This window comes from Hyaena hyaena, unplaced genomic scaffold, assembly GCF_003009895.1.
Source record: "Hyaena hyaena isolate Hyena2069 unplaced genomic scaffold, ASM300989v1 scaffold_38, whole genome shotgun sequence".
Classification (NCBI taxonomy): domain Eukaryota; kingdom Metazoa; phylum Chordata; class Mammalia; order Carnivora; family Hyaenidae; genus Hyaena; species Hyaena hyaena.
Window position 1 is genome coordinate 3,946,578 of NW_024080670.1, and position 22,458 is coordinate 3,969,035.

Sequence of the window (22,458 nt, forward strand, 5' to 3'; positions counted from 1 at the left end):
TATTACACACTGCTCGGTAAAAAAAAAAAAAAAAAAAGAGTTCCCGAGTCAGTGTGTGTGGTATGATCCCATTTAGGTTACATGGCATATGTATGTAATTAGTTAGGGAGGGTGGGACACCTATCTTCTCTTATCTTGTCTTGCCTTATCTTTAGAGTTGTTCAATTATAGGGACTTGCTTTCTCTGGGCTGTTGGATATTTTTATAACAATCATGTATGATCAGAACAAAATCAATACTGATCATTTCATTTTCTTTTTGTTTCTTTCTTTCTTTCTCTTTCTTTCTTTCTTTCTTTCTTTCTTTCTTTCTTTCTTTCTTTCTTTCTTTCTTTCTTTCTTTCTCTTTCTTTTTGTAAGGAGTGTACTTGCAAGAAATGTACAAAATCCTCCACAGGGGCTCCCTGGAAAGGGAGGGAGGTGGCCTTCTTTTTAAGCTTTGGCATTCACCAACATTTTTATACAGAGAATGTATCCGTTTTACAATTAAAAGCCAAAGCTTAAAAGAAATGTGGTTGGGGCCCCTGGGTGGCTCAGTCAGTTAAGCGTCTGACTTTGGCTCAGGTCATGATCTCATGGTGCGTGAGTTTGAGCCCCGCATTGAGCTCTGTGCTGAGAGCTTGGAGCTCGGAGCTTGAAGCCTGCTTTGGATTCTGTCCGCCTCTCCCTCTGCCCCACCCCCACTTATGCTCTGTCTCTCTCTGTCTCTCAAAAACAAATAAACGTTAAAAACATTTTTTTTTAATTAAAAAAATTTTAAATGCAGCTATATCTTGTCTTCTTTTGTAAACAGATTTGAGGCAGCTTAAAATAAACTAGGTATCTTAAAAATTTTAACAAAAGTAAGATTGTGTTGCTTAGTATTCAAGGTGCAGAGGGACCGTGACTCAGATGTTGTGGTAAATACCATGCAGTGGGGAGTCTAGCCCAGATTTTATTCCACCTGAAACGGGGATGGAGTGGATGCTAATTACTGTCTGCATTAGGCAAGAAAATGGGCAAAGTGAGAGAGGATAACTAGAGAGGTGCACGGGACTAGTTATGCACGAGCCAAGAAAACCCGCTTACTTGAAACATGGAGTTGGGGCAGAAGGGCCCCCACCTCCCAGCACTGGGAGCTTTTTTAAGTACAGGTGAGGCTGGGCTCTCCCTGAGATTCTGATTCAGCCGGCTGGGCAGGGGCATTTGGATTCTGGAAAGGTTCCCCCAGGCAACTGATTCTCATTGGCTCCCTGGGAAGAACTGTGTTCCAAAGATCTGGCTAAAAATCCTCAAAATGCCCCAAACTAGACAAATAGGAAGAAGGCATCTAAAAGGTCACAGACCCAAAAGAGGCTGACCCTGTCGAACGCCTATGGATTACTAGAAAGCGAGTAATCCAACATGCTTTTAGGCAGATTTGTTTTAAGGAACTGGGATAGCTCCCCCACCCCAGGAGGCCCTGATCCCAGGTCGACTCCCTCAGCTTTCCTAAATCGGAATCCCATTCTGCTCTTCTTGTCTGAGACTCAGTTTATTCATCTGTAAAATGGGGATAATAAGACCCGCTTCTTAGGGTTGTTGAGAGGCTTAAGTGAGATAAAAAGGATAAGCACTTAGCTCAGTGCATGGCACACAGTAGGTGCCCAATAAATATCAGCCATCCCCTTATCATTGTCGCCACTGTCATTCTTATTGGCGAAAAGGGGCCACTGAGGATGCACGGGTTGGGGCAGTCTACTGGCAGAGATGGGGGCCTAAAAGGACCATGAATTCAAACAGACCCAGGGTGATAAGTTGGCATGAAACTTAAGGGGCCGGGATCACAGCACAGGCGTTTGGGTCCACGTGGGTGGCCGAGACGCTGCCAGGCCTGCTCAGCAGATGGTTCTGCCCACAGGAGTCCCTGGCCATGAGGAAGGGACGGCCAGGCCCAGCCCCGCCCTGGTGGCCGTCATACCTTTTCGCTACACTTTCTGATGGTGGCCGTGAGCTCACTGACTACCATATCCACACACTTGATACTGGGCTCTTTGAGCTTGTGCACCTGCTTTTTCACTGTGGCTTCAAAAGCGAGGTCAGGTGTGAAGAGGCCCGTCCTGCACCCGGGGAGGAGGAGGGGACGGGGGAGGAGCAGCCATGGGCGGGGCCGGGAGGAGAGGGAATGAAAGCCAAGCAGAGCCAGGATTTAGGAATGGAGGATGGCACAGGCATGGGGGAAAAGAGAGAGACACCGACACAGAGAAGGAGAGAACAGAAGACAATGTGAGCGTGGCACCGGCCCTCCCTACCGCCCCCCAGGGTCGGCACCTCCCAGGTGCTGCCAAGTATCTTGAAGGGCTCTGTGGGTATGGGGTGAGGGTGGGGGCTTCTGAGGGACCAAGCCCTTGCTCCACACAAGGCCCCTTACAGAGTTCAGATCCTCTCCCCAGGGCTTGGTGCACTCCCCACCCCAGCTACACTGAGCCGGCCCTCTCTGTCTTTTTTCCAAAGCTATCATTGTCCCAGCCTTGGGTCCTCCTAAGGGGCTGACCCAGGCCAGGACCCCACCCACCCATTCTATTCAGTTCTAGGTTTGCCAGCACCTCCTGCATTCACTTCCTCCCAACTCCAAAGCCCAGCACGGTTCTGTACCTAGACCGGGATTACTACATGCAGCTGCCCAGGCCGTGCACTGCAAAACTCCAGGGGGCTCCATTTGCATAGACTGTGGTGCAGACAATGCCTCCTGGAGTTGCAGGGTAGCTGCCTGACCTCCACTCTCCAGCTCCCTACTCAACTCCTGCCCTTCCCTGTCTCCGAAAGGGGCATCCTTTGCCTCTCTCCCAAAAGGGTCTGGAGATCTCAGCTGGAAAAGACAGAAAGAGAGAAGAGGAAAGACAGAAAGAGTGGAGGTGGTTGTAGAGAGGGGCCAGGGCAGTAGTGGGGAGAGGAAAGGAAAGGAGGCTAGGGGTGGAATCAAACAAGCACTGGATTTGGAGTCCAAAGCCTTGGCTTTGAGTAACAGCTCTGCCACCTGCTAGCTCATATGACCTTGGACAAGTCACTTGATCTCCTAAGCCTCAGTTTTCCTGCTGTGACATGGGTGCCATCCTCCCTGCCCCGCCCTGCCCTCCTTGGGTGGTTCTGTGAGGCTCAGATGACACAACAGATGGAAGAGGGTTCTGTCCCTGGAAGGTTGGATGTGGATGTAAGGGAAGGACAGGGTCCTGAGTGAGGCTGGCGTGAGAATGGGGGCCGATGAAGGACGAATGGGGAGTCAGGTACCTGCCAGACCTGGGTCCTCTGCACCCCTCTGACCATCCAGATCCCCAGAGCAGCACCCAAGTGGGTCCTGTAACTCATCTGTCTGCAGGGCCAAGGTGTCCCCAAGTCCTCTCCCTGAAGCCCCCGGAGATGACCTCACCTCTGAGAGCAGGAAGGGGGCTTGGGGCCCTTCAAGGCCTAGTTTCCCTGAGCTGGGGGAGCTCTTGGTGGGCTCTTAGGACAATAGCCACCATCACACCTGTCTGGGGGCCAGGGGGTGAGTAAGGCCCCCTCAGAGAGGCCCCCCCATCTTGGTCTATGGTGGCTTGCCTCCCCCACCCCGCTGAGGTCTGTACATGCTACCGAGGAGGCAGTGGGGGGTGTGGGAAAGGAGCGCCTGGCAGCAGTGCAGGGTGGGGGCAGAGGCAGGGGGGGAGGGCTGGCCCGGGCCACCGGGTTACCTTCTTGGTGCACTGTCTAACCGTGCTGATTAGCTCCGAGATAACCATGTCCACACACTTGAGACACGGTTCTCGGATCTTCTTCACCTGCTTTTTCACAATGGTCTCAAAGGCCATGTCTGGGGTAAAGAGCCCCGTTCTGAACGCCCGGAACGGGAGAAGGGCACAGTGTCACAGGCCAGCTGGCACCAGGAGTGCCAGGTCAGGGCCCCACCCCGACCCCCTGAACTCTGCCCTCAGGGTCTTCCCACTACCCCTCTCTGGGCTTCAGTGTCCTTATCTGTAAAATGGGCAGGAGAGATTCGAACGAAGGACTTTCCATTGATGCTCTTTGGCGCAAGACAATGTCTGCTTATAATTGTCATATACGTCCAGCTTCCTCTTAAGATTCTGTTCATAATAAAGGTTCTATGGCCAGAAATGGTATGAAAAATGCCAAACTGAGTTCTCTTTAAGAGCCTTTCTGGGAATAAAACATTTTATTTTAAGATGAGGAGTGAGATTTTTTTTTTTCTGTGCCTTGGCCAATGCAGTTATCAGTCTGTAAATTCCATACCAAACCTTGGAATTGAACCTGTATAAAAGCAGGGACATTTTGGTCTTGTTCACTGCCTGGCACGTAGCAGCTGCTTTAAATTTTCTTGTCGAATGAACAGTGTCGATCTGGGTCCTTGAAGGGGGCTAAGCTTTTTTTTTTTTCCAGTTCCCCCTTCCTGTTCCAAAGGCAGTGGGGTTAGCTAGAAGGAGGAGAGTGGTGTGGAATGGGGCCCACTTTAGGCTAATGGGACGACAGGAGGATCTGGAGGTTGAGAGGCCCTGTCTTATCATAAAAGGACTCAGAGCAACACCTCGATGCTCCATCCCAGGCCCTCCCCAGTGGTCTGGCAGCTTTGTGCTGCTACCTGGATAGGACGGCGGGAGGGGGGAGGGGGGGCGGCGGAGAGAAGCTATCTCATCCTGAGGATGGGCACGGGCCCAGGCCTCAGCCACCTACGTCCTGGGCTCTGCCCACCTGGTCCAGCCTCCAGGCCCTGCTCCCAGGGGCAGCAAAGAAGGACAGCAGGTTGCGGAGGGAGGGGCCCAGGCCTCCCGTCCACCTCCCCCAGCTCCAGCCCATTAGAGCTGGGAGCCAGAAGGGGTTGAGGGGACTGGGGACCAGAGCTCTAGGTCCTTTCTGAGGGCGGCTCACTTCATCGCTCCCTGTGCCTTCTTCGCACTACAGCCCCTGCCTTCCAGGGCTCAGCCCCCTTCCCCAGTCCCAATACGTGCCTAATGCCGTGGATATTCTTGATGGCGTAGCTGATCTCTCTTCGGAGCTCCTTCTCATCAAACTCCATCTGTGTGGGAGAGCAAGAGACAGCTGGTCAGGGCCTTCCTCCTCCCTGGAAGGCCAACGCCCCACACCCAAGGCTGGGTGCCAGGTCAGCAAAGATTGGTGTGAAAGTCCTGGGGGAAGGGTGGGTAGTTCTAAGCCCCGCCCCCCGCCCCTGGGGAGACTGTCCTACCTTGACTAGCTCAAAGGGGAAGCGCTCATGGAAGATCCGGTTGATGCGGGCTCCCCCTGACAGTTCATAGGTGTCGATCTGGTCCCCTGAGCCCTCAATGCGCTTCTCAAAGTCCACGGCAAACTGCTGGACCATCCTGGGGGGGGAGAGTGGTGTGACGTCAGTAGCCTAGTGGAGGGCGCCCTGGGCGAACCCCGTGCTGGAGGGGCAGCTCAGTGCCCAGGAGTCAGGACTCGGGAGAGGGCCTCACTGCAACAGAGCCTTGGTCTTGCGCGCGGGGTCATCAGGCCGGAAGTTCTTGTACTCCTCCACCTCCTTCTCGATGGACAGTAGCTGGCTCTGCAGCTTGTTCCGAAGCCCTGGCAGGGTGTCCCGGATGTGGTTGGTCAGTTGCTGGGGAGGGATGAGACAAGGGTTAAGGTCGTGGGCACCACTGGCAGATGCCCCCAGGACCAAGCAGGGACCAGGATGCCAGGGAGCCTGTGGGTGTGGTCAGGTTGAGAACTGATGAAGGCGGCCATCGCCCTGCCCATGAGAAGGAAAGCTGCCCAGGGCAGGGCCTGGCATACAGTAGTGGGTGTATTAACTAAATTCATGAGCGTTATGAATAACACAATTTTCAATAGAAGCCAGAAGTCTAGATTTTTATTTGAAATTACCTGATTTTTGATTAACAATATTTTTAGACACCATGGGGGCCAAATAAATGTGTCTGGGGCGGGGATGGCTGGGGGGCCGCCCCCTTGTACCCTCTGGGTTTAGGCCTCCCTTGAGGGAAGTCTCACTTTCTGGGGCTCCCTCTGGCTAGCTCCCCACACACAGTATCTCCCTGAAGCTGCACAATGATCTTATGAATCAGGGCCCTATTACCATCACGACGATTTTACAGGTGCAGAAATAGAGGTTCAGAGAGCTCGAGTGCCAGGTCTGTGGCTTCCAGAGTCCCCACTTCTGCCCCTACACCATCCTGCTTTCCCCACTGCCTCCCTTCCATCATCACACACACACATACGCACATACACACATGCCTCGGTTCTGGAAGCTCCATTCCAGATGGAGAAACATCCTAGGGAAGACCCTGGGATCGCCCATCCCTGTCTCCAGATGGGCCTCTTTCCATTTCAGAAGGAAGCAAGGTCTTCGGCCAAGTACACTCTAGTAATGGCCCCCAAACCCAAGCCCTTGTCAGTGTCACCCTCCACACAAGGTCTGAGTGGTCTCTTCCCCCGCAGGGGCTCAGGGCACCCTTTCCAGGCCCCGGTCAGGAAAAGCCAGCAAAGCCCTGGTGCTACCTCATGGTGGCGCTGTGGGCAAGTTGCTTTGTTTTCTGGGTCTCAGGTCAGACGCATGATACCGACGCTAACCTCTGTTGGTCACTCTCACAAAAACACATGTAAATGATTCTGTCCTCATGCTGGTTTCCCCAGGCCTGGGGTCCTACCTGGTTGAGGACCTTCTGCAAGTAAGGCGTGCCCATGCGGTCAGCCAAGTGGCGGTAGGACGGGTGGGAGAGGAAGAACTTGCGTTCAGCGGCCAAAGCCGCGGTGATGTCCTTTTTGCCATCAATGTCCTTCTGGCTTCGGTTCACCACCCCGATGTAGCCTGTGGAAGGGGGTCCAAGTCAGGGGCAACCAGGCTTGCACGGGGTGGGGTGACAGGGAAGGGTGGGTGGGGCGGGTCAGGAGGGGAGCCGGCCTACCTCTGCGCAGGGGGAGCAGTTTGTTCTCCAGCACATCACGGGCATCTGTGCCTTCGTCCATCAGGTCCAGCTTGGTGATGACCCCGATGGTGCGCTGGCCTGGGGGGGGGCGGCGGGCAGCAGAAGAGGACCGTCTACACGGGCACTTGCCCTCGCACAGGAGCCCACATGCACCCCACTGCCCTCGCGCTCCCCACATCTCCCTACCCACACCCTGCCTCATCCACTGCCTGCCCCCGCTCTCCCGCCTCATTCATTCTTCACAGAGCAGCGCCCCCCGCCGGGCACTGAGCGTAGACCCCCAGGGCCTTGCACTTCTGCTGCCCTTAGGAACCTACCCTGGGGGTCCACCTCCTTGGCCACCTTGAGAGCATCGGAGTTGGCCAGGTCGGAGTTGGCTGGGGACACAGCCAGGATGAGGCAGTTCTCTTTGGTGACGAACTGCATGAGCATGTCCCGGATCTGGAACTCGATGTCAGGAGGTTGGTCCCCCACCGGGACCTTGGTCATTCCGGGCAGGTCCACCAGTGTCAGGTTCAGCACTGGACAGGGCGGCGAGAGGGCGGGCTCGAGGCGAGGGGCGTGGCCGTGGGCGGGCGGATTAGGGAACAGGGCGGGGTTCACAGAGGATTCGTTGGGCAGTTTGACGGCAGGTGGACGGGATTAGGGACACGCGGGACTGAAGCGGCGGCCGGTTAGAGGCGTGGCCACAGGGACGGCAGGGTGGAGCTTGGGGGTAGGAGGAGCAGAGGAGGGGTCGCTGTGGGGGCGGAGTCTGCAGGAGGAGCGGAGCCCGCGGAAAAAGGAACGAGCCAAGGGGTGGGGCCAAGACCGTCCCGGGGGCGGAGCTAAGCGAGGGCGCCAGGAGCCCGGGGGCGGGGCCACGTCTCCTCACCGTGCGGCGAGTAGACGCGGAGGTTGATCGGCACCGGCGAGATGCCCTTGTTAGTGCCAGTGACTCGGTCCGTCTCAGCCTCGATCTCCAGACGCACCTCCTCAAAGTCAGTGAATTTCTTCCCCTTGCAGTGCAAGAATTCGGCATATTCTGCCCCCAAAGGGTGGGTGGCGTGGAGGGAAGAAGGGTGGAGGAGTAAGCATCTTAGCCCAGAGCCCACCTGGGACGCATCTTCCACTGGTAATAGACCCCCACACACCCCCAAATACCGCCTCCTCCCCCCTCCCTCTCCACAACAACGCCATGTCTAACGTTATGCGTTTTTATTCCCGTTGTCCAGCTGGGGAATCGCGGGCCAAAGTCACATAGCAAGCAAGTTCAGCGGCCAGGTTGGACTTTTCCTTGGGGATAGGGTAGGGGACTGAAGAGACCGGGTCGGGATGCTGGTGGATGAGAGCGCATACCTGTGGTGGCATTGACCAGCTGCAGGACCAGGGGGCGTCGGGTGACGATGCCTGACCCTCGGGGCAGGAAGTCTCTGCAATGAGTTGGGAGCAGCGAGAGGAGGGTCAAAGCCTGTCCCAGGGGCACCTGTCACCTGTCACTGCCACTGGGAGCTGCAGCGCTCTCCTAAAGTGCCCACCACACCTTAGCCTGAGGGTTTCAGGTCACTAAGGGGAGATGACAGGCAAGAAAGGTGGAAAGGACCTCCCCCAGGTACCCTGGGTCACAGATTTATGCATGTGAGCTGCCAGGAGACAAGACTAATGACTCCCAGATCTCTCTCTCACGTATTCCCTGTGTTGTTTCTGGGCCAACAAGTCCCTGCCTCAACCCCGGCACTGCCGTCCCCCTGAGGCACGGGTACCCCACATGCCCAAGTGTGCAGTGGCCACAGAGTGCATGCATCTCAAGGAAATGGAGCTGCACCTTCTTCCCTCCCTTCCGCTGTGGGGAAAGGCAGCATCTCACTTCCCCTTCCCAGGGCCCCATCTGGCTGGGGTTGAGGATGAGGGGGGATGGGGGGAAGGAGGAGGCAAGGAAAAGAATTCATGCTTCTAAGTGCCTACTGCATGCCAGGCTCTTTGTGGGCAATATCTCATGATATTCCCTTGTGAGGCAGGTGCTATTATTATCTCCATTTTGCAGATAAGGAAGCTGAGGCTCAGAGGTGTTCAGGCTGTGCAGTCAGTACCTAGCAGAGCGGACCCAGGACCCAGATCTGTTTGACTCTGCAGTGAGTGCTCCTTGCCCTTCAGTCCCTTGCAGACCCAGTCTTTGAAGGACTGGACCCGAGGGCTCCCAAAGTCACCCCCTGCCCTAGACCTGATGTCTATACCTCAGATATCCGCTTGTGCTAATGTGAACCTCAGCAGTCCTTCTGGCTAACTCTTGTGGGTGGAATCTCTGTCCCATCCGCTCTTCTCATGTTCCCCACCCACCCCCGGCCCCACCCAGGCCAGCCCAAGCATGAGGGTGGGTTTCTCTTCAGGGACCAGGCTGTCAGAACTGCAGTCACGGGATCCCCAGGACCCAGGGCAAGGGGGAGCAGGCTACAGCCTGAGGGGCCGTAGGGCTCCATCTGGCCACCTCATTCATGGAGAGGCACATGGAGGCCCAAGAAGGGGAAAAGCCACATTCGAGCTCCTAAAGGACTTGGACAGAGCTCGAAAAGAACCCAGGTCTCCGACCTCCAGCTCAGAGCCTGACCGGAACCACACAGCTTCTCACCACCACCACCCCCGGCCCCCACTCCCCAGCCTGGAGGGTCCTGGGCACAACAGAGTAGGCCCAAGCTCCTGGGTTCAAGGCCTCCCCTTGGGCCCTGGGGAGACCTCTTCCACCCCTTGTTCTCAGCCTGCCCCTCCTTTGGGGAGGTTAGAGGCTAATAGGGAGGGGCCAGCCACTTCAATGAGGAAGGAGAAGGATGATGAATCCTGCATTTATTCATCATTTCCAGGTGCTACGCAAGCACTTTTCATTTTTGCAAGACTGAGCCTCAGAAGGGCAGGGCTGGCATGTGTCTGTCCACCACTGGATCCCACTGCCCAGCCCAAGGCTTAGCACCCAAGAGGTCCTTAATAAATGTTGACTGAATCCCCAGGTCCTCCAAACAGTGCTCCGATAGGGAAAGTATTTTACAGATGAGGCCACCGAGGTTCAGAGGACCTGTCCAAGGTCATCCGGATGGGAATGGCAGAGCTAGGATTCATTCAAACCCAAGGGTCTGTTGGGCTCCAGAGCCTGGGAGCTTCCCTGTCAAAGTTTGCTGCTCCTTCAATCCTAGAAGCCAGACTTGGCTTTTTATGTAATTCAATTAAATTCAGTCTAGGACATATTTGGGAGCAGCTGCTCTGTGCCAGGCCCTGTGCTGGGCCCTGGGGAAGTGAGATGATGAGTCAGACGGCTCCCTACCCAGAGGAGGAGCTCACAGTGTGGTGGGAGAGACAGACAAGTAAACAGATAATGCAATACAGTGTGACATGTGCTGGAAAGGAGGTGCACCAGCCAGCGGAGAGAAGGAGGGGATTAACGGGAGTTGCGGGTGGCTCCTGTCATCCTTTACACATTCCTTTGAGGGGGGCTGACCCTCTAGTATTTGGGATCCCTCAGGGCTGTGGAGATAGGACATTTGTTCTCACAGAGGCTGGGTTGGGCATGGGGGCCTGGGGTCCACCCTTTTCCCCACTGGCTCCTCACCCAGCAATACCATGGCAACAGTAGTTGCCATGGAAACTACAGGAGGGGCTGGAAAGGACGGGACTCCCCACAGAAAGCCCCCCACGCAGACACACGGACCTTCCCTGGAGCTCTTTCCTGAGAGGCCTCCCCTGCACAGACGGGCCTGCTGGGCCCCCGGCCATCTGCAGGTCAGAGGTCAATGAGGTGCCGCCTAGGGGGTACGGGGAGCCCAGGGCCCCGCTGGAGGGGCGGTCAGGGGTCTGGGCCAGCGTGGCGTGCCCCAAGTCACTGCCTCCCCAGGGCTACTTTAGGGACAAGCAGCTTAAGGGAAGCAGAGATTAGAGGGGCAGGGCTATGTGTGGGAGTCGAGCCCCTCCTCAGAGCAGGATCTTGTGGGGCCAGGGTGGGGATGGAGGTGCCCGGGTTGGGAGAGGCCCCGTCTCTGCCACGGCCCAGGTTCTCAGGGTAAGGCCCTCACACGGCCTGCACGAGCAGCTTGTTAAAATGCACGATCCTCAGGTACACTGGGGTAGGATCTAGTGGGGCAGGGGAGGAGAGAGGGAATCTGGATTTTAAGCATGATCCCCATGTTATTTTCCTGCTCCCTTTCAAGTTCAGTGGTTAGGAGCCAGTGGGTTAGGCCCTGGGCTCGAATCCCATCTTGGCCATTCTGCGGCCTGGTGCCCTTGGACAAGGTACTTCACTCTCTGGGCCTCAAAGCCCTCTGCTGCAAACTGGCCTTATAGAAACCAGGCATTCTCGTCTACCACATGTGGGCTGTGAGAAGGCCCAGCAGCTTCAGGGGCGAGGGGGAGGGGGCATGAAAAGAGCTTCCCCTAGGTCTGGTACACAGTAGGCGCTCAGCAGCCCCCCTCTCTAGGAGGGTTCCCAAATGTCACCAAGGAACGCAAGTTCCCACAGAACCCTCTGACCGCCTCCTCCAGGCACTGACTTGGATCTTGGGATTCTGACCATGAAGTGTTAGACAGAAATGATGAACACTGAAGAGAAGTTTTCAGAGGCCATGTCATTCCCCCATCATTGTCCAGGGGTGGGGACAGAGGCCCAGCGAGGGGCAGGGAGGTGTGATGAGGGAGGTGGCCGAGCGGGGGTCAAGGGCTCCAAGGCCGGGCAGGCAGCAAAGAGCACCTGCGGGTTCGCATGTCCAGACTGTGAGCTCCTTGCTCCCCGCTGGACTCCCGCGCTCACGAGGGGCCTGGCACACCGTAGGTGCTCAGGCGATGCTCGAAGGAGCAAGTCTGGCTGAATAGCGCCATGCCTCCTGCTTCCCACCCGGACACACTGTCCCGCAGCGCTCTGACGAAGTGGGGGCGCGGGCCTGATCTGGCCTCCAGCCAGTGCCACCCTGCACCTCCCACCCAGCTCCTGCTTAGGCTGAGGGAGGACAGAACAGGTGCCCAGAGAAAAGCATGCTGGGCCCACCAGCCTCGGGGGCCATGTGGGAGGGGTGCGTGGTGGCATGCCAGCTCTCCCAACTCATTCTGGACAGATGGTGGCTTCCCGAGGAGGCCTTGCCTTGCCATCTGCAGAGGCACCTTCAAACCTAAGCACCAGGGGGATGAAGTGCACGCCCCTCAGGACCCCCGGGTGCCACAGGCTCCCTGCCTCCATCGGCACTGTCACACCCAGAGGGGTCTGGGGAAAGTACACTAAACGCCCAAAGGGGCCCTCCCCTACTCTACTCTCATCCCTGAGATCTGGGGCCAGAGCTCAGGGACCCTGCTTCCCCGTCCTGTTGAATGCAAACACCACCAGAAGACAGCGTGTTTGGACCCAGTCTCTTCTAAGCCTCCAGTTTCCTGCGCTAGGCCCCGCGTTGAATGTCAGAACTGCCACTTAGGAGCTGGGTGCTTGTACACAAATGACTGTACCTCTCTGAACCTCAGTGTCCACATCAGTAAAATGGGTTGCTGTGAGGCTTATATAACTGGATGCCTGAATAAATGGTAGCTATTATGGTTATAAATAATGTAACTTGTTGAGCAAGCTGAGAACCCGGGCTGGGCTCCCACCAAATGCTGCATCAGGGAGGGAGTTGGAAGGTGGGTCCCCTGGGGGCTGGGCGGAAGAGTGGGCGGGTGGGCCAGGATATTTCCAGCCAGATCTTGCCCCTGAAAAGCGGAAGGCAAGGGAGGCAGGCAGGCTCTGAGGTGCCCTCTGAACCACGGAGCAGGGGTGGAGGCAAGGGAGTGGGTGGGCCAAGAAATACAGTTGGGAGGAGGTGAGGCTGCCTCCAGCCAACAAGTCCCTCTCTGTTCCTGTTATCCCAGGAGGCCCCAGGCATGCCCACATCACACAGCCCGTGAATTTCCAGCTGAGGTTTGAACATTTCAGGGCAGTCCTGGCCAGGCTTCTCCCGATGCTCTGATGTCCAGAGAGCGGGGACTGGGCCGGTGCTGCTTACCACAGTGTCCCCAGCCCCCAGCATGGAGCAGGGCAGGCAGCTGGCACCCGGGACAGCCCTGCTGGCCAAAAGAATGATTTGAAGATGAGCTTCACCAGTTTTCCTCCATCACCCTCATTCTGTAGGTGTGCAAACTGAGGCGCAAGGCGGGAAAGACTGTTGTCCAAGATCATAGCGCAAGTTGGTAACTGGGCGCCAGGACCGGCACTCAGGGGTCTGGACTCTGAGTACGCACTCTCCCCTCAGCAACCATTCTCCCTGCTAAAGAAAATCTATGATCTTTCCTGCCTCCTTATCATTCCCTCCTTCTTCCCTTCCTTCCCTCCCTTCCTTCAAGTGTTGATGACTTTCTATTTTCAAGATGGAAATAGATTTCTCTTTTGCCTCCTACTTATAAAAGTCGTATGTTCTCCCTCTGAAAACATATTCAGAAAATACACAAAAATGTTTAAAAATAAAGAGCAACCATCACCCCAAAACCTGGGGCTCTCCACTGTAAACATTTTATCATTTACGATAAAAAATCGTGGCAAACACTGATTGATCGCGCGCCGCCGGCCAGGGGCTCTGCCAGGCACTTGGAAATCTGCATCATCACGAGGCTTCTTTTTGGGGTGATGGAAGCGTTTTAAAATTAGATTGTGATGATGGCTGCACAACTGTGTAAACACACTAAGAAACCATTGAGCTGTGCACCACAAGCAGGTGAATTTTATGGCATGCAATTTATGCCTCAATAAAGCTGTTTAAGAAATCTGCACCCGCTTTTTATTTTTAAGGTTTTATTTTTAAGTAATCTCTCCACCCAACGTGGGGCTTGAACTCACGACCCCGAGATCAAGAGTCGTCTTCTTTACTGACTCAGCCCGCTAGGTGTCCCCTGTGTCCTCTTGATTGCTCCTTGTGAAGCTGTGTGAGGCTGGTGGGATGAGAGACGAGGTCAGGTACCCCTCACGTGCCCATACACGCACTGGGCTCCAGTCCACTTAAGTAGGGGCTCTGTTTGCCGAACAGCTCATCAAGGACATTCACCAAGTCATTCAATATGGGGCTACCTCTGGATGCTTATTATCACCAGCAGCTTGATGGGAAGGAATCTTAGTGCTACCTCTGAATTATTTCCTTGCTTTGAACCTCAGTTTCCGCATCAGTGAAATGGGCACAACCCAGCAGCTCCCTAACAGGGCTGCTGAGATCCTGGCTGCGGTAGAATCTAACAGAGGGTGCCCGTTGGTGGTGCCGTAAGAGCCATCTGAGCGCTCGCGGACGAGGTGCCTTGTGTGTGTGCTAGTGAGCATTTCATTCCTTCAAATTTGAGACTCGGGTCAGAGGTGAGTGTGCCCTCACCTGCTGAGATTTTTCTCCCCATCCTGGCTGGTGGCCTCATTCCCCTGCACTCAGACCAGAAGTACCTGAGCCAGAGTCATGAAGGGGCGGGGCACTAATAAACAGGTAAAATGTTCATAGTAACCCGGAACTGCTGTCTGTGGGAGCCCTCAGCCCAAGGCAGTGGCCTCTCTCTTCCTCTGCAGCCCCTCATCCTGGGAGAAGACTGAGCCTCACCCCCCACACCGAGGGTGGGGTCATAGGGGAGAAGATGGTCAGGGAAGACAGCCTGGAGGAGGTATTGGCGGATGTGAGACTTTGAGGATGAGCGGAAGACGAAGGCACAGTGAAGACGAGGACCCATTTTTTTCCCCATAAACTAGGGCGCACCTGCAGGGAGAGGCTGGAGGGGGAGTGAGGCTGGGTAAGCAGGCTGGCCTCAGGGGCCCAACTCAGGAGCAGGAGCGAGGCCTCTGGCTGGAGGGCAGGGGCCGGGAAGGGCTTTAAGCAGAGGGGGTCAGATTGGGAGGCCACAGAGAGGTCCGTGCTGTCGGGTGGAGAACGGGAGCACGAGGCAAGGCTGCCCCAGGGGCTAAGACCAAGGTGGGTGCAGCTGAGGCTGGACCGGAGGCAGGACCCACAGGGCTCGGGCCTGACTCGCATGAGGAGGATAACGCAGGAGGGGAGGCTGGTCCGGGAGCCTTAGGCCAGGGCAGTGGGAAGATGCCACTTCCTTGGACACCTTCCAAGGCCAACAGTCCTTCTCCCTGGCGCCTGGTGCCAGAGCTGCCTTCCGCATACAGCTCCCGTTCCTTTCCCGGATTTCAGTCCAGGGAGGGGTGGGAGTCCAGAGACACAACTGGAGAGAGCAGCAGGGAAGCCGAGGGGCGTGTTACGTACACACACGTGTTGGGGTAAAGACGGTGGACACTGACCCAGAGGCAGGAGACCGGGGCACGCTCCTGTCCTGCCTCTAATTCCATTGCTGTGGGGCTTCAGGCAGGCCCCTACCCTCTCTGAGCCATCTCGCCATTTGAAAACCCAGGATGCTAGTCTGCCTCTGGTTCCATGAAAATAATCAGCACTGCCCTTGGACATGGGGAACCAGGGCCCCTGCCCAATCCTTTAGGGGGTCCCTCTTTGTTGTTGTTTTTTTTAACTTTTTTTTTTTTTTTAAATTTCTAGGAGACAGAGAGAGAGACAGCGTGAGCAGGGGAGGGTCAGAGAGAGAGGGAGTCACAGACTGAAACAGGCTCCAGGCTCTGAGCTGACAGTCAGCACAGAGCCCGACGCGGGGCTCAAGTCCACGAACCGTGAGATCATGACCTAAGCGAAAGTCAGACGCTTAACCGACTAAGCCACCCAGGCGCCCCTAGGGAGTCCCTCTTTGGATCTCTAGAGCAAGGAGAGGCCAGGGGTCGGTGCCCAGCTGGAGCCTAGGTCCCCTTCGTAGGCCACACTGGAGGGCTCTGGAATTTCCTGTGGGTCTCAAGCCCTCCCCCAGGGTCTGACCTTACTGCTGGGGGGTCCCCAGGGCCTAGGCGGGGATCCTTTCTGGCACCACGGATGGAGCTCAGATGCGAGGGCTGGCTGTCCGCATGGGAGCCTGGAGGCCCCTTGTGCTGCAGGCTGCATCAAGGGGCAGGGGCAGCTCGGGGAGAGAGGTCACCTGTCCCCACACTCTACCTCCCATCGCGGGACTCTGAGGAGTCTGAGATTCTAATTCAAACCCAGTCTGCCAGGTCGTTCTGAAGGTACCTTTGGTGGGAGGACAGAATGTGTTGTGTTTGGCAGTCCCTTAGCTCGATTTTAACTGGGATATGTAGACACATGGCACGTGGGCCCCTATTCCTGCTCGTGTTCCACGCCCGATAACACGGTGCCCTGGACGGGCCTCCTGGGCAACGGCCCCCATGCATCTCCTCCCCCGAGGTTCTGAACCTCTGACCCTGGCCAAGGCCTGGGAAACTCGATGCTACTGGGGCCAGGATCAGAGGCTGTCTGCCAGAGTCACCTTTCACTCCCGACTCCTTGGGGCCACTGGGTAGGGTGGGGGTTTGGAAAAGGTGTTCTCGGGCCTGGGCTGAGCACACGAGTGTAGTCATAGACGTGTGTTTGGCAGGTACCGGCTCTGAGCCTATGGAGGCTGGGCCACGGGATGGCAGCCTGGCAGTGAGTTGGCTTTCTGGGGGGGGCGGGGGGTGGCTGCTGAGGGGCCACCAGTGCCTCCCGGCCTTCCTGGTCTCACTGGGGCCTCCACTCCTCCCTCACTCAGCGACCCTGGGCCTGGAGTTCACCTCTTTGCCCAACCAGGTCCCTTTCTTGTTCATGTCCAGCCTCAAATGCCACCTCCCCAGGGGGCCCACACAACAAAAGAGCTCTCTGTGTCATTTAGTGTCTGTCCTGCTCAGCTGTGAGCCTCCCCCCCGCCCCCCAAAACAGGGATGAGTCCTTCTTGCTCACAGCTGTATAGCCAGGGCCTGGCACACTGTAAGTGCCAAGCAAATGTCAGGCCCCTCTGTCCCCTCCAGTCAGTGGCTTTCTACCTACGATGTCTCAGATATCTCGTAATCCTCTTTGGCCTCAGTCTCCAAATCTGGGGAATGGAACCATTCAAGTGTATCCCAATGTGTTCAGAAGAAGAGACAGAGTTTAGTAATGGGGAGTGGGCTATCCCCCACCGGAGGAGGGAGGGTTGACCAAAAGAGGGGCTCTCAGAGGCCAGAGCCCAGCACCGAGCCCGAGCCTGGGATGAGAACGTAGAGAAAGGGGCAAGAAGACTGATAGGAAGCAGGGAGCCTGAGCAGGCGTAGGCAGAATCACTAGGGAAACCCAAAACCTTGCCTCTCAGAGCCTCCTCCTGGGCTCTGAGCAGAGGCCCACTCACCACACCGCCTGCCCTCCCTGCACCTGCCGGCCTGCCTCCCAGCCGGTGCCTCTGGAATAGAACGGGCACGTCCCCTGTGCCAGGCCTTACCCTGAAGGTAAAATTATCCCCATTTTACAGATGAGGAAATAGCAGCTGAGCAGGGTTTAAGACCCATGTCCAAGGCCACTCAGCTTGGAAGTGGCAGAGCTGAGCTACAAGCCCAGGTCCAATTCCAGAGCCCGAGCCCTCAGCCCCTCTGCCACGTTCCCACCGGCCTTGGCCTCCCCAGGGGCCAAGAAGGCAGGGAGGGTGGGCGCTACCCACTTGTCAGCCTACCCGGCACCAGAGCGAGGGGAGCGGACCCTGAAAGCGTGCCCCAGGCCACCCCACTCTTGGGACTGGACAGGGGTCACAGGGAGGGGGCACGTAGCCAGGGGCAGACTGAGGGTGGCCCGGGGCAGCAGGCATTTGCTCACAAAATGCTGGGGTGTCCTGGGACCCCCCCCAACTCCTCTGGCTGCATCTACCCCGAGATGATCTCATCTACACTCCATGGGTTTAAATCCCACCTCTACTGGGATGGACGACTTCCAAAGTTACGTTTCCAGCCTGGCCTCCCCTGAGCTGCCGGCTGGCATCGCCACAATGCCCACCTTGCACTTCAGGCTGAACGTGTTCAAAAGCAAGCTCCTGATCTTACCCTCGCCCCCCACACCTGCTCCTCCTGTCCTCCGATCATGGCAGCGACACCCACCCTGAGTCAAAGACACTGACGTCAGCCTTGAGTCCCCCTTCTTCACCCTCCACATCCCATCCGCCAGCAAGTCTTGCGGGGACTTTTCTCCGAAATGTCCCCCCTGAAGCCCACCATTCTCCTCCCCACTGTGAAAGCCCTGGGCCAGGCTCCCCGACAGCTCTGGCCCACGACAGCACCCTCTTCCCCTGCCCCCTGCCCCCCTCCCCAACTTACACATTTGCTGGGATCTGCTTGAGGCACTCTAGGACTTAAAAGCTTCTGACAATGAAAACACACCCAACCCCTCGTCGTAGCCTCAGGTCCTTGCAGACCCAAGCCCTGCCTCCCTCTCACTGAGGCCACGTTGCCCTTGCCCACCAAACAACCAGCCACAGTGGCTCCTTTCTGTTCTCTGAACACACCAAATTTGTCGGTGCCCCAAGGCCTTTGCGTTTGCTGTTTCCCCGGCCTAGAATGCTTCCCCTTCCCGCGGCTTCTCATCTCCGATGCTCCCCTCGCCTAGAAACCTTTTCTGACCTCCCTGCGGAAAGCAGCCCTTCTCCCTTCCACAGGCCTGACCACATTCTCCGGTTGCCCTCTTCATCTACATGTCCCTGTGTTTACTATTTCCGAGGTTCCCCCTCTGGAAGGCAAAGCTTTGGTCTTTTCCACCCTGGACTCTCCAGTGCTGTGACACTGTGGACAGTCTACAAATGTCCGCGTGACTGAATGAATTAGCCTCAGTTTCCCCTTCTATCGAAGGGGGATGAAGAAAGAACATAGACCCATAGAAGTCTGTCCTGGGCAGCTGCCGGGCCACGTCTGTGGCAGAGCTGCCTCCCGGGGTGCCCAGGAGCCCAGGCTGGCCCTGGCGCATTTTCCACTTCCTCTCCATGGGGTGTTGGCTCCTGGAAACCCCCAGGAGGCCGAGCTGAGCGGCTGTTACCATGCGCACCAGTCTGGGGACCCAGCCCTCGGCAGAGAGGCCAGGAGCCAGTGACATCCTCCTGTCGTCACTGTCAGGAGCAGTGTGGCCCAGGGCTCCACTCGGCAAGCTAAGTGTGGCCCAAGTCAGCTGTGGCCCGGCTGGCCTGCGGGGCTGCCTACTTCCTAGCACCCGTCTCTGCTGGACAGTGAACTCCAGGACTCCAGAGGCCAGGTCTGCCCTGGCACACTCGGGTCCCCAAGCCTAACTGACCATCAGCAGCTCCCTCCCACACGGGCTTTTACCCCCATGAACTCACTGGAGCCGGCACCACCGTCTCAGGAAGGCAGGGCAGCAACTGTTAGTGTCGCCATCCCACAGATGGGGAAAATGGAGGCCCATGCACCTGTTTGTCCCCGTGTCCGGTTCAGGGCCTGGTTCTCGGAGGCTCTCAAGATTGAGATTAGGAACCTGGGCTTTGGGATCTAATAGATGCTATCCTTCCTGGCTGCGTGACTCTGGGTCTGTTTCCTCATCTGCGGGATGGACATCGTGGTACCTGCCTCCTGGGGCTGTTGTGAGCCATCCTGAGAACGGTGCGGGGCACATGAGAAGGGCTCAGCAGATGGGGACTGAGGTCACCTTCCCCCACCGTGCCTCTCGCCCAGGGCACACAGCCTGCAATAAGCAGGCATGGAGCAAATGTTCAACGGATGAAAGGCAGGAATATGGTCTGTACACGTAAAGTGCTGCCTTTCCATGGATGCCACTTAAAGTGCTAAGGCCTCTGGGCTTTACGGTCTCCAGAGTCCCCCCACCCCCTCACCCTGACTGCTGGGCCACAGGGAAGGGGCCCATCTGTGTATCTCTTGCCTGTTGGTCTCTGCAGCTCTGGGGGTCACGTGAGCAGGAGGGGGCCTCTGTGGGAGCCGGTCCCCCCAAGACAGACGGCCTCCCCCTCAGCTGACCAGATGGGCGCAGCCGCCCCCACCGTGGCTTTCCCATGTCTGTCAGATCCACTGCTCCAGTCAGGACCCTTCCCTCAAGCCCCAGGGCGGCCACTGGACTTCTCAGGTCATATGAGGGGCAGGAACAACCATCCAGTCCAACTGTCCTTATTAGAGGTGGGGAAACAGGCTCAGAGAGGGCAAGTGATTTGCCTAAGGCTTCACAGCAGGACCCAGGGTGATTCCTTAGAACTGCCGCCCCTCTGAGGGAGGGGCCTCTGCATCCCTCGCCAGTTGCTTCCTGGGCCTGGAAGGTCACTGGGAGAAAGCTAGGGTTTCTGAAGAAGGGGAGGGAGGGAGGTGGCGGAGTGGGGAGGCCAGAGTCACTACCTCCTGCCTGTCTGCCCAGCCCCCAGCCCCCTCCGAGAGCGCCACCCTCTTCTCCCCAGCACCAAAAAGCCATCCCTGCTGCTTCCATTTCATTTGGGGAGCCTGGGCAGGGGGGTCACGACCCTCCCTGCCCCCCTAAACCCAGGACCTTTTATCTTTGCGGTTGCCCCCCACTCCCTGCCACCTGGCCCTCCCAGCGCCCTGTGGGATCAGAGGCAGGAGAGGGATTAGGTTCTGCAAATGGCTCCCCCCTCCCCGCCATCCTGCTTCCCTGTCTTAGTCATCTCTGCCCTCCGCCGCCTTCTCCCTCCATTACAATCCCTCCGCCAGGCCCAGGGGAGAGCGACGGTGGCAGGCGCCCCCCACCCCGGGGCGGCGGCGGAGCCAGCGGCAGGCGGCTCGCAAGAGGATCAGAATGGGTCTCGCCGCCACCCCCCATCCTGGTCCTGCAGCTCCCCCGACCCCCCCTCGCCGCCGCGCTGCGCACGGATGGCGGCGGGAGCTGCAGAGGTGTGTGTGTGTGTGTGTGTGTGTGTGTGTGTGTGTGTGTGTGTGAGGGGGGAGGTTGTGCCTGGCCCTCGGTGCCGGGGGGCTGTGTCCTCTCCCAGGGACGCAGCTGGGGAGGGGGTTCCTAGCCATGGCCCGGGGATCCTCATGGGGAAGGGAGCTGTCTTCCGTGGAGCCCAGGGCTGGGGAGCACTGCCCCTGGGGTGCTGCCGGCTCCGCGGAACGCGGGAGCCGAAGGGAGGCGCTGAGTAATGCAGGCCCCCTTGGTGCCTATACGGGGGGAGGGGGGACCCTTTGCCAGGGTCTCTAAGCAGAGCGCCGTCTTCCCTAAAGGATGTGGCAGAGTAAGGGGGTGTGATACCGTGGCCAGTGGCTTGACGACATTTGCGGACAAGCCGTGGGGGTGGGGGGGCGCTGCTGCCCCTGAGGGGCTCTCGGGGAGGGGGGGCGCCTCCTTCTGGCTGGAGGTGAGGGGCGCGCCGTCTGCGGGTACAGCGCCAAGGGCTGCGAGGTCGCGGTGCCGTCGGGGCGGGGGGCGGAGGCCCGGGGGCCCGGGCAGGGGGAGTCCCCGCTGCGAGGCGCGCCGCTCCTACCTGCCGACGAAATTCTCGAGCACCGAGCTCTTGCCGGCGCTCTGGCCGCCCACCACCGCGATCTGCGGCAGGTCGAGGTCCGCGTTCTGGCCGATAGCGGAGAAGGCGTCCTGCAGCCGGTTGACCAGCGGGATGAGATCCTCCATGCCGCGGTTCCCCATGGCTGCGGCGGGCCCCGCGGGCTACGATCCCGCCGCCGCTCCGGCTCCCGGCTCTGGCTCCGCTGCTGCAGCCGCGCGCTCCGACTGCCTGCGCCGCGGACCCCCGCCCCTCCGGGAGTGGAGCAGAGCTCTGCGCTAGGACGCCGCCAGAGGGCGCCCACGGCGCTGCGGGATGGCAGCGGTGCGCAGGTGCAGCCTGCGGCACCATGGGGATTGTAGTTTCCTCCGTCTGCGGCTTTTGGGGCGCTTGAGCCGTGTCTGGGGGGCTCTGGTGCCGCATAGCGATATCTTTCCTGGAAATGGGCGAGGTGTACCCCTAGTACGTGGCCTCTCGGATAGTGGTCATGGCTGTCTCACTCCATCTTACAGATGAGAAAACTGAGGCTTGGAAAGAGATGGCTCTCCTTCAAGGTCACAGTATCCTGACCTGGAGTGCCACTTGGCCTTATTGCTTTCTACTCTAGGTTCTGACACTAATTCATGGCGGCATGCCCCTCCCCGCCTTTGGGTTTCAGTTTCTCTGTTTCTAGAAGGAGAAAGAACATTATTTCAACAAATATTGAGCACCTACCAAAAGCCAGTCCCTGTTATAGGCAGCAGAAATACAGCAATAAACAAGACCAACAATGTCTCCACCCTCATAGATCTTACACTGGGTGCCGGAGACGGTAAATGAATAACTAAGTAAATGAAATAGAGTGAAAATACTTTATACCAATAGTGATGGGAGAAAAAAACAGGATCCGAAGAGAGGTACCTGTGTGGGTGCACAGGTCTACTTAGCCTGGAAAGAGTTGGGTGGTTCTCTGAAAAGGTGACATTTGAGAAGAGACCTAGATGGTGAGAAGGAGCCAGCCACAGGCAGATCAGGAGGGGAGAGCCGGCCAGGCTGAATGAATAGCAAGTACAAGGGCCCTGACCCTTGCAAGGCCTTCTTCCGAGAGTTGGGACTTCTCGTCCTAGAGTGGCAGACTTTGCCCCAATCCATCAGGGGGGTGGTAAACCTGGGATTTGAATCCAGGACTCCTACAGCCCTACCCTATCTATCCCTTTCACACGGAGAGACCAGGGGCCCCAGGCCCAGCCACCCACCTCTGCATTTAAGGAACCTCA

At 57.5% G+C, this 22,458-nt stretch overlaps 1 protein-coding gene and 1 long non-coding RNA gene across 12 annotated transcripts in view; one reads left to right on the forward strand and one right to left on the reverse strand.

Moving 5' to 3' along the window:
- The window catches only part of DNM1 (dynamin 1), a 45,393-nt gene extending 23,975 nt beyond the window's left edge, over positions 1–21,418 (reverse strand). For 6 of the 10 annotated variants that reach the window (XM_039229540.1, XM_039229536.1, XM_039229541.1 and 3 more), the window contains exons 1-10: positions 21,185–21,417; positions 8,249–8,322; positions 7,785–7,934; positions 7,228–7,431; positions 6,890–6,988; positions 6,632–6,792; positions 5,441–5,583; positions 5,191–5,326; positions 4,955–5,022; positions 1,939–2,077 (exon numbers count right to left, since the gene is read on the reverse strand). In XM_039229540.1, coding sequence (XP_039085471.1) covers positions 1,939–2,077; positions 4,955–5,022; positions 5,191–5,326; positions 5,441–5,583; positions 6,632–6,792; positions 6,890–6,988; positions 7,228–7,431; positions 7,785–7,934; positions 8,249–8,322; positions 21,185–21,345 — 1,335 coding nt within the window. In that variant the 5' untranslated portion in view covers positions 21,346–21,417. Of the gene's footprint in view, positions 1–1,938; positions 2,078–3,685; positions 3,825–4,954; positions 5,023–5,190; positions 5,327–5,440; positions 5,584–6,631; positions 6,793–6,889; positions 6,989–7,227; positions 7,432–7,784; positions 7,935–8,248; positions 8,323–21,184 lie in introns of all 10 variants that reach the window. The other 4 variants (XM_039229539.1, XM_039229542.1, XM_039229537.1 and 1 more) reach the window with 3 other exon arrangements.
- On the forward strand, positions 7,826–13,632 carry LOC120230110. 2 transcript variants are annotated; one of them, XR_005527927.1, is made up of 4 exons: positions 7,828–7,890; positions 8,125–8,173; positions 8,934–9,021; positions 13,017–13,632. It is a non-coding gene; the product is annotated as an uncharacterized LOC120230110 (long non-coding RNA). The 2 variants fall into 2 exon arrangements; XR_005527926.1 differs by lacking the exon at positions 8,125–8,173 and having other exon boundaries at positions 7,826–7,890.
- Positions 21,419–22,458: the final 1,040 nt, after the last annotated feature.